This window comes from Macrobrachium rosenbergii, chromosome 49 (assembly GCF_040412425.1).
Source record: "Macrobrachium rosenbergii isolate ZJJX-2024 chromosome 49, ASM4041242v1, whole genome shotgun sequence".
Classification (NCBI taxonomy): Eukaryota; Metazoa; Arthropoda; class Malacostraca; order Decapoda; family Palaemonidae; genus Macrobrachium; species Macrobrachium rosenbergii.
In genome coordinates this window covers 41839404-41849835 of record NC_089789.1, presented here as the reverse complement: position 1 = coordinate 41849835, position 10432 = coordinate 41839404, and the positions used below count along the sequence as shown (strand labels likewise).

The 10432-nt window shown below is 35.2% G+C and overlaps 1 protein-coding gene across 1 annotated transcript; it reads right to left on the bottom strand.

The window, feature by feature from the left end:
* Positions 1 to 1231: 1231 nt before the first annotated feature.
* LOC136832294 (zinc finger protein 99-like) lies at positions 1232 to 9262 on the bottom strand. The gene is made up of 2 exons (XM_067093191.1): positions 9108 to 9262; positions 1232 to 5028 (listed from the first exon to the last, which is right to left on the bottom strand). The coding sequence occupies exon 2, from the start codon at positions 4991 to 4993 to the stop codon at positions 1616 to 1618; it is 3378 nt and encodes a 1125-aa protein (XP_066949292.1). The 5' UTR covers positions 4994 to 5028; positions 9108 to 9262; the 3' UTR covers positions 1232 to 1615.
* Positions 9263 to 10432: the final 1170 nt, after the last annotated feature.

Genomic DNA, 10432 nt, shown 5'->3' with positions numbered 1-10432 from the left:
AGATTTCAGTTCTTAAAGGACTAAAATTCAAGATAAGGAGCTTTGAGAGAAGAAATTTTTCTGGTTAAATAAACTCCCATTCTCTCATACAGTAGATTAGGAACGAGTAAATTAGAAACCAAAAATAGTCTATTAATGGCTTACTCACGACGACCCCATTCCAGTGGTTCTTGGATATCATTTTGGCTCACTGTTGCCCACATCACATATGTAGCAAAATACTCCTCCTAAACAAACTCCTTTCCTCAGTTCATTAAGTTTACAGTAAAGTTACTCCTCATAAAAATTTGATATGCTTATTAATAGAACATTTATTTCACAATTACTTTTCACTGGTGTTTCCAAGGTAACACGTGTGCTCTAACTTTACCATGGCTTGTTACTCTACCACTGAACAGACATTCCTCCATCACCCAACCACCCCCACCCCCCCAGCCCCACCGGCATCACCCTCAACCCAATTGCTTCTCTTATACAGTTTTGGGCATCAAAAAGCTCTTTACATATTATAGTTCTGAGCACATTATCTGACATTACCTTTTAATCTGGCAGTTCTAAATTCATCCTTGTACTGCACCTCTCCCACTGCATTTAGATATTGACTTTCCCGTGTCTTTTAATTCCTCTCGTTATCATGTGTGGCTCTGTTTGCATTGATTTATAATTCTTTTTCTCAATTCCCTTTTTATCTTTTAAACCTCCTCAACTTCTTCCACATTCTCTACTGTTAATACCAGGTCACCTGATTGAAGCAACTGCTGTCGTTTCCTCATTCTCCACAAAATCTTATCTCAAATTCTAACGTGTCACTGTCCCTATAGACAGCTCATTTAGTCTTGTGATCTCTACTTGTATAATACCAGTCTATCTGCTTGCTTTGGTACTCTAGCCAGTACCTTCTCAAGAACTATACAGGTATCATATCATGATACATTTGTTATTTCCTCAAATTAACGACTAACTGTTGCTGATTTCACTGACATGCTGTTCAATTGACAACTGTAAATTTTAAACATTTTTTCTCTAACTTTCCTTTGCCAGCTTTCCAAAAGTTTCCATATGCTGTATACAGTACTATATTATTGCTGTAACTACTGGTACTCTAGCTTTATAATTTCATGAAAGCAGAAAAAGTAATTTCAACAATGGCATTGCTTGATTCAACATGAAGTTGGAGGCTGAGACAATTAAAAAATATTGGTTTCTATTAGTGCAACAACATAATACATAATGAATAAAGTAACTTTATTTGCATTGTTACAAAGTCAACATTACTTTCAGAAAACTTATTTTAATAAAGTACAGTAGTTAATGAAACATGAATCTCATTTCTAGAAAACAGAAACACAATAAAGTTTTAAAAAGCTGAACAGCCAAGAGATAAGAGACCAGAGGGAACAAATGAAAAGAAAAATGCAGAAAGCAATGCACTGAGGGCCACTCGAATACTAAAAATGGCCTTGTATGCTTTATAGTATGCCATGCAAGGCACACTATAAGCAGATGGGAAATTTGTTATAAACAAAAATAAACGTACAAATAATTTATTTAGAAAAAACTTCCACCTTCTTCCACATCACAAAGCATGAAGAGAGCAGCTCCTATGAAGGATATTTTATGATAATATGAGCACTGTTACTTCGTCAAGATCATTGCTTGTTGACTCAATAACCTCAGCTAACTGAAGTTCAGAGGAACCCTTTTCAATTTTCAAACAGGCCTCATCTACCTCACTACCTTCAGGAATTTCTAATGTTTTGTCAGATGGCATATTACTATCTTTGCCTAACAACCAATGCTTATTATTTGCTCGTTTATGTCTCGCATATCTCTGAGAGTAAGTTTCTTCTTTGGAGAGCCCATGTACATTCACTAAATGGGCTTTAAGTTTATACGGACTTCTGTATTGTTTTGAGCAATAGTTACAAAATGAGACAATCTTTTCATGAGCTCTCTTGATGTGTACTGTTAAATCTCCTTTCCTTTTATAAGTTTTTGGACACTTATCACACTTGAACTCCTTTGTACTATGGACATACGTTATGTGCTGTCGCAGCTGATGATATTTCTTAAACACTAAATTGCATTTCCCACATTTCCATTCTTTATTTGCGTGTTCTAAATAAAAATGATTCCTCCAACCTTTATGGTCAAAGAATTTCATCCCACATAAATTACAAGAATGCTTTCTCTCACTGCCATGCATGACTGACATATGCTCCTGAATGTATTTAGACGAATAAATTTTACCACAGGTTTCGCACTGTTGCCGATTTGCTTCTCTACGCTGGCCATGCTTTTCTTTCTGGTGATCTTTGAGAAGTGGACGACTTGTGCAGCGGAACAGACAATATTTACAATAACGAAGGCGCTCTGCACCTTGCAAGTCCATCGATATATTATGCATTCTCTTCATGTGCATCAGTAACAGTTTCTTTCCTGCGATTCTTCTACTGCATATTTCACATTCATACACCAAATGTTGGAGCATTTCTTTATCTAACTGACTTTTACATACCTTGAGTTTATCAGACAAGTTAGAGGTATCTAAAACATTGTCACTCTGCCAGCCCATCAGTTCTTCAGTTCTATTAACTGTTTCTTCTAATGTAAGATTTGAATCCTCACTTAATTTCTTTACTGTTCCAATACTACCCTGAACATCAATAGCATAGTCCACAACACCTCCACTCTCATTTCCCTTTAAAATAACAGATGAAGAGAGGTGAGACGTCTCAACATGATCTTCCAGAGCTTTCTTGGAACTGAATTTTTTGCTGCAAATTAAACATTTAATTTCATTAATGCTAGTATCAAGCTGTAGGTTATTCTTCTGGGCTGTGACTTCATTCAAATCAGGCTTTTCTCTAAGTGAACTGCTTGACAAAGATGTCTCACCAATATTCTGGCAGTAGGTACTGACCAATAATGAATCTCCAGCATTATTTTCAAGATGACTCAAGTGCAAGATTTCATTTTCAACACCTCCATTATCTTCTACCTTTTTTAGTTTACTACCAATCAAATGTACACTCCCATCAGGATAACATTCTGCTAAACCCTGTTCTATGCCTGAAATTACTTCAGATTGATCAGAGAAACTTTTTTTGTCCAAACTCTGATTATCATGTTTTCCACAGCTACCGCATTCGGTACCAAACACCAGTGAGTCATCGACCATGATACTATGAAAGTTGCGCAAATGTGCAACAAAAGAATTCTGATCACAAAACACATTTCCACAAGCATCGCATGTGTAACTGATTTTGCCCTCTTCCAACACACACTGTCTATCTTTATCATCACTGCACCACTCAAAACCTTTCTGGCCATTTTTATGCTTTATCAGTTCACTGATTATGTGAGCTCGAAGCCTTGTGTGCATTTTTGTTGTGAACCTATGCCATTTCTTCTGTACCCTGTGATCATTTTCTAAATGATACTCCCACTGATCTTCAACATAAAAATCTTTACCACACAGACCACAAGTGAGAGGTTCTGTTCTCACTCTCTTGGGTTTAACGTTCTCAGCATCGACAATTGGCTTATTACATTTTTCCTCGTTCATATTTATTATTGCTTCAAGTTCAGGTGGAATAATCACATTCATAGATATGTCTGCATCTTTTTTTGATTTTGGTAGAATATACTGAGGTTTTTTCCCTGATTTTCTTTTCTTTTCCTTACCACCAGAAACAACATTATTTAAGGGAGGTTCACCTACTGGAGATGGACATCCATAGATATTTTCATCTACTGAGCCAGATACAGGTATTACTATTGAGGAGTTATTATCTATGGTATGTTTGGGCCACAGTTGCCTCATCTGATTTGCTAAGGACTGGAATTTCTGGTATAATTCATCACCATCTACCATTAGATCATAACATATGCGACACACATTTATAAACGTCAAGTTCTTTTTCTCTGGTCCATACACAGGAATGGAAAGTGTAATTCCAAAATGCTGCAAAACCAATAATGGATTCATGATGCTTGAGGGCAGAGGGGCATCAAGTTTTACACAAGTAATAGCTTTCCATCCAAAGAACTTTTCACAAAATACACACTTGAGATGCCTTGCTTCATTACCACAAGTATTAACCTCATTATGTGTCTTATTACCCTTGTCACTGTTTGTAATATTTTTCACCACTACATGGGCACTTTTCTTTCTGTTTTTCTGTTTAAATTTACCAACGAATTTTGGAGAGCATGTACTGTCTTTAATCCAATCATTGGACTTATAAAGGCTACACACAAAATCACACTTGATCTGTCCTTGTTTTATACACTGAGCAGAATGCTGAGCATTCATCAAGTTGAAAGATGCGTCTGATTTTGATTTTTCATTTGTCAAAGTCACGTTATCACATCTCGTTTTTCTCACAGATATTGGAGGATATCTTTTAAGGTATGCATCAGCCTGGACACTTCTCCGGATTTCATTATGCGAAACCGAAACAGATAGTAATTTTGATTTTGGAATGCCATGGTCAGAACTTTTAAGTGGAGTTACTTTTTTTATCATGATTGGTGGATTGGTCCTTGAAAGACCACACCCTTTATCACTTTGGTCTTTAGTTTGCACATTTTTCTTACTGTGATTTGCTATTAAATCTTTATCACATTTTTCATTTGATGTTCTATCAATGGAAGACAATGCTTTTCCTTGGTTAGACAAAGGACTGCAACTTGCAAATGAAGAACTAGGAGGGTCTTTATTATCAAATTGTTCTTTCTCAAAATTCTCATGCTCTTTGGGGGAACTTTGGAACAAAGTATTATGCTTAAAAGATCTTTCAGGAAAAGCACAAGATACAGATAAAGTAGCCTGCTCACCTCCTTCACAATCTACACCAGTTTCAGTACAAGGTGAGGCTGTATTAGATAAATCACCATAGACGAAGACAACGGATGAACCCTTCTTGTGGTTTTCATCTGCAAAGTGTTCACTGAGCTCAATATTTCCTTCTGAAGCTGAATTCTCCATTTCAAGAGGATCCCATTAATGCATTCAACAGTTACCTGGAAGGGTGAGATAGTTTTTAAGACTAAAAATATACATTACAGGATTTTTCATCATCTTAATGTCTTGTACTAAAAAAGATTTCCTAATTTACAAAAAAAGGCATCTTAACTGTACTATCCAAGGTGGCTCAAGTCTTTTTAAAAAAGATTTCCCAAAAACAGAGTGGCATAAGGCTGCATAAAGTTTCAGAACTTGTGTTAACTAACTTTGACAATCAAGTTAGCCCACCTGCCCATAGAAAATGTGGATGGAAGTATCAAGTAACAGAGCTGATTTTTTCTTACACAAAATATAACAAATATTTGAAAAATATAACAAAACATTGTTTCTTCATTTGAGAGGCTTCTAGCTATACAGCATATCATTACAGTATTCACATTCAAAGTACATTATTATTTTCAGCTTTGTCAATAAATTGGAAAATATTAAAAATTCCATAAATAACTTATAAAACTAGATTGGTGATAAGTACAATAGCATAACACTAATTTGCATAAAAAATAATTTTTATGTCCCATATATACAAACCTTTTATCTTCTTTATAACAATCATGAACAATTTAACACACAGGGAAGACAAAGAGGTCACAGCCAAGACAGTATTAACTCCGACAGCCTACATCCAAGAAGAAATAGGTCACAGACAAGTTTGATACCACTCAGATGGACAACACAGTAACATAGTAATCCTGCTACAGATCCATGATTTCCTGAACTCCAGAGTATATTAAGTTTTTTGGTTTTCTATACATCCTCATTGATTGTGATATCTTAATGGAGCATGCAAACCTGTGAAACAACTTTGTGTTACCACACGTGGTGTGGGACCTTACTAGGCTCCTACTCCCAATAAAAAGTCACATTTCATATCCTGATGACAAACCCTTTTTCAATTCTCTTAACCCCTTCACACCGGGACGGGCCACATGTACGCCTTTACGGTAAGTAATAAAAAGACCGCAACGCCTTTTTCATCCCTTAAAAGCAGAGCTGTTTTCTTCTGTATGAGTATTGTGTACAGAGAGCAGAAGCTCCACCCACTATTCATTCTAGCCAATGAGTGTCTGATGGACGGACGTCATATTCATATGGGATATTATAAGGGGTATCGCCCAGCAGCACATGCCAGTGCGCTCCTGAAACATTGTCGATCTTGTGAGTAAACTATTTCGATTAGAAGGCTAAACTTTTTCTCCTTTTGATTGCAGTTATTTTACAGGTTTTTTATTTTTCAGTATCATGATGTCGGATGATAGTATTTCTCAGATCCTGGGTAGGAATACCTGCCAGATCTCTCAGATGATTATAGTGATATCAAGTTGTTTAGAGGATGACATTACACCGAGATTTTAGAAGACATTGAACCCATTGTCGATGAAGGTTGGCAGTTCATAACAGATCCATTTTGTGAAAGCGCCAGACCCACCTCCGAACTCACGGAGGGTGACAATGGGATCTCTGTTTGATGATTTCTAGATGCATTTTGTTCCCTCATTTTTTGATGATATTGACAAACTGTGTGAATGGGATGAATGCTCGGGCAGAGGAGTATTTTCGGTCAACAGGAAAGTGTGTGCTATGTTTTTTAAATCTTTTTTATTTTTTTACACTAATTACCACTACAAGTTGTAGTAGTAGTGGTATTACTGTTGAATTTATTATTATTATTATTATTATTATTATTATTATTATTATTATTATTATTATGATTATGATTATGATTACATATTATTATTATTATTATTATTATTATTATTATTATTTAAAACATTCATTGATGTATACTAACTGTTTCGTAAGAAAACTAGTATATACTCCTACTAGTACTATTTTACTAATACTTTACTACTTTTCTGCTACTTTATTTCTACTACTTTACTACTATTTCTAGTCACTTTTTCCACTAAATATTCTTTTTTCTATATATATATATATATATATATATATATATATATATATATATATATATATATATATATATATATATATATATATATATATATGTGTGTGTGTGTGTGTGTGTGTGTGTGTGTGTGTGTATAGCCAATGGTGAAAATATTCAAACCCATAAGAATATAAATGAAAATATGAATCAAGTTTTCAAATGATGACTGATATACTGGGTCTCATGACCATGTGCAGTGCAACAGGCCATGGATTAAAAGATGGATAAAAAAGAATCATCATTTGGAATAATTTCTATGGCATTCTCTGCTGCAAAAAGTTCTCCACACTTGTATGTCCTGGAAATAATAGACAAACATACGCATAAATAAAAAAATAAAAATGTACAGAAAAAAATATCTACTCAGTGAGAAATCAACATAGAAAAAGATAAAAAAGTCAATTTATCCTGTTCAAATAAATCTGATAACTTTGACATGGTAATGTCAAAACTGGAGTAGAATTATAATGATTAAAATGACAGAAAATGAAAACAATGAATACCGAGCACCAAATATTCTGATAATGAATACAGTATATTGTCTGGGGAAAGAGACCTCTACAAAGAAAATTCAGTAACCATGACCACTCTTTCAGAAGAAAGTCAAGGACTAAAGGACCTGACAAGTGCAAACTGGGAGCCACTTTGAGAGGGCAATCTGTCATCTAACAATGATCTACTCACTTTAGTCAGCCATTCACAGCTTTGCCTATGGAATCATGGAAAAGGGGATAGTTGAAGACCTACATGCACCTGATGGGGTTTCAGACAGAAAGTACACAAGACAGAGAAGAGTGAAGTGAAATCATTGCTCGTCTAACACAAAAATGGAAAACTGACATTAAAAATGTTTACAACGATGCTGATGATTCAAGTCTTGAATCATCCCCATTACCTACTGTTCTTATGACCAGTCAACATATCAATCTCAATAACTATGCAGTTGGACTTTCATTAGAATAAGTAAGGTTAGGCTAGTTTAAGTAAGGTTATTTTGGTAAGTAAACAACATGGTGTGTCCCCATTCCAGGTATTCTTGTATCCCTCAAAAGTGCAATTCTTCGTAAACTGTCATGGTGACATATTCAATGCTGCATTGTGTTAACATTCAGACATTTGCTGTATCGAGCTAAAACAAGTACAGTAACTAGCAACCAGAAATGAATTTTCATGGATGAATGCATGTTGTTAACTACTGGTGCTCCTGAAAACTGGTCCAGTAAAATGCTATCTTCAAGTCAAGGTTACCAATTTATCAGAATTCAGTTGTACAGCAACAGCCTATGGGTGTATTTTTGTCACAGACACTATGTAATTTTTTAGTAAACGATGTTACCTTGCCTTCCATGTAAGTCTTGGTTTTCCATTAGGCTACACTTGACATGAATAACTTTATCAACGATAAAACCAGCAAAGAAAGCTCCAGAAGCTTGACCTTTAATCAACTAAAAGTGACATTTAGAACTTTATATATTTTACATGTTCTAATTAGCAATCATTATACAATTAGTAAACAGACCTTTCAAGCCTGTTGTACACTTGAAAGCTGGCTTTTTAAAACGTGCCTTACTTAATATGCAATATGGTGTACTTCTCAATAACACCAGATATTTTGTGAACTGGCAATATTCATTAATGACTTATGAATGAGGACTGGTCAAAAAACTGAAAAAAAAATTTGAATTTTTTAGGACAAATGACCCCAGGTAGTGATGAACCACAACCTTTGACCTCCTACGTTTAAATAACCAAAATGTGTATCAAAAAGATTAAGACACAAAGGTTAGTTAAGGTGTATCTATGTGTGTGCCACTGTCACTTCTTTAGTCACGATGAATTGTCTAAAGTTCATGAGGGAAAATATAGATTAGCGGCAGCTCAGCCCTAGGCTCTGTTTTGTGTAAATAACCTGTAGAAATGAAAGCTAGCCATGACAACATCTTTACATTTTTGCTCCTATAAAGCATTAGAGTTCATAGAGCTATTCCATGGACTGCAGCTTCCTTAACTTAGAACAGGTTAGGCTGAGCTAATCCAAGGGTCAATGTCATTCGCCAAACACATAGTCGACCTTCATTTGTTCCTGCAGCTATTGTATGCCATTTCACCGTAATTACTTTTGGGTCTTACCACTTCATCGCGATTTTTCAGAAGACGCTGCATTGAAGATAATGAAGGTGGGTAATTATAATTCAATTCATTCTGTTATGAATAGTACGTTGACAGAATGTAAACATTTCACGATCTTCTTCTTCTCTACGGTTGTGGCAGGAACTTTGGGTCTCACTGAAATATTTAGGCTAATAGCATTTTTTCTTTTAATACAAATGTAAAAAATGTATTAAATAAAGGAAAATCAAAGCTGGCTTATACCATTAAATTTTCATGTAGCTATTAAAACTTTGGGTAATAGCGTGGCAAACTATTTTCTAATCAAAATCACGAAAGTGATTTTTTTCCGACAGCTGATATTGTGGTCTACGTATTCCATTGTTCGATTACCATTACTTTTGTGTTTCTCCTACCATGCCTCTCTGGGCAGTGACCTTATGGTCTGATTAGATGAAATAATTGTGGGGTTTATAATGTTTTAATTTTTCAAGTTTCTTCATCGTGTCCCGTCATCGACGAAGGTGCTCTATAGGGCTCTCACTCTTAATTTCACGTACACATTCACTGAATTATACCGCATAATCCATATAGCTTATCAGAACCTCAATATCACAGGACTCGACAATAAGCATACTGTTTCTACTGGGAAGTCTTAATTACCTAAGGCAATCAACGCGGAAATTACTTTATGATGACCTTAGCTATGCAGAATATCAATATCACATGACTTCTCATTTATGAATTCTAATGTGCCCTATTCTATTTCCGACTGACAATTCTTGACATTAGCATCTATATCCATGATCGATATTTGCGTACAAACCTCTTCATTTCCACACAAACTTTGCGAAACCGCTCTGTTATTAAAAGGAAGATTTAATATTCTTTTCAGCATCTTTTAATATCTCATAATTCATTGCTTTTCTTCTAAAAGACTTTTTCTCTTATTAGAGGGGTAATCTGATATTCATACGGGTAGCGTTTTTTCTTGAGAACCTTTAAGAACCTGATACTGGTTTGAGTAGTGTTCTAAAAGGTCTGTATGTTCGTTCAGTAAATGCCATTGTTCTGTAAACAAGAACCACCGTTGTTTATGCTCTTATTACAATACCTTACAAGATTTTCTAATTTTTACTTCATTTCAATCTTGGAATAACGAAAGTTGGTATAGATTAAAAAAAGAAAATACAGAGAGAGAAAGAAGAACAAGAAATCAGTTAGAACTGACGTGCGAGGTTACCAAGTGCGCAGTTCCTCAGCTGCAGGGCAGCCGAGGTTCACGGACCGGGGTGAATGTTAATACGGTTTATAACACATGTCCGATCTGTTCAGAGTTTTGCCGA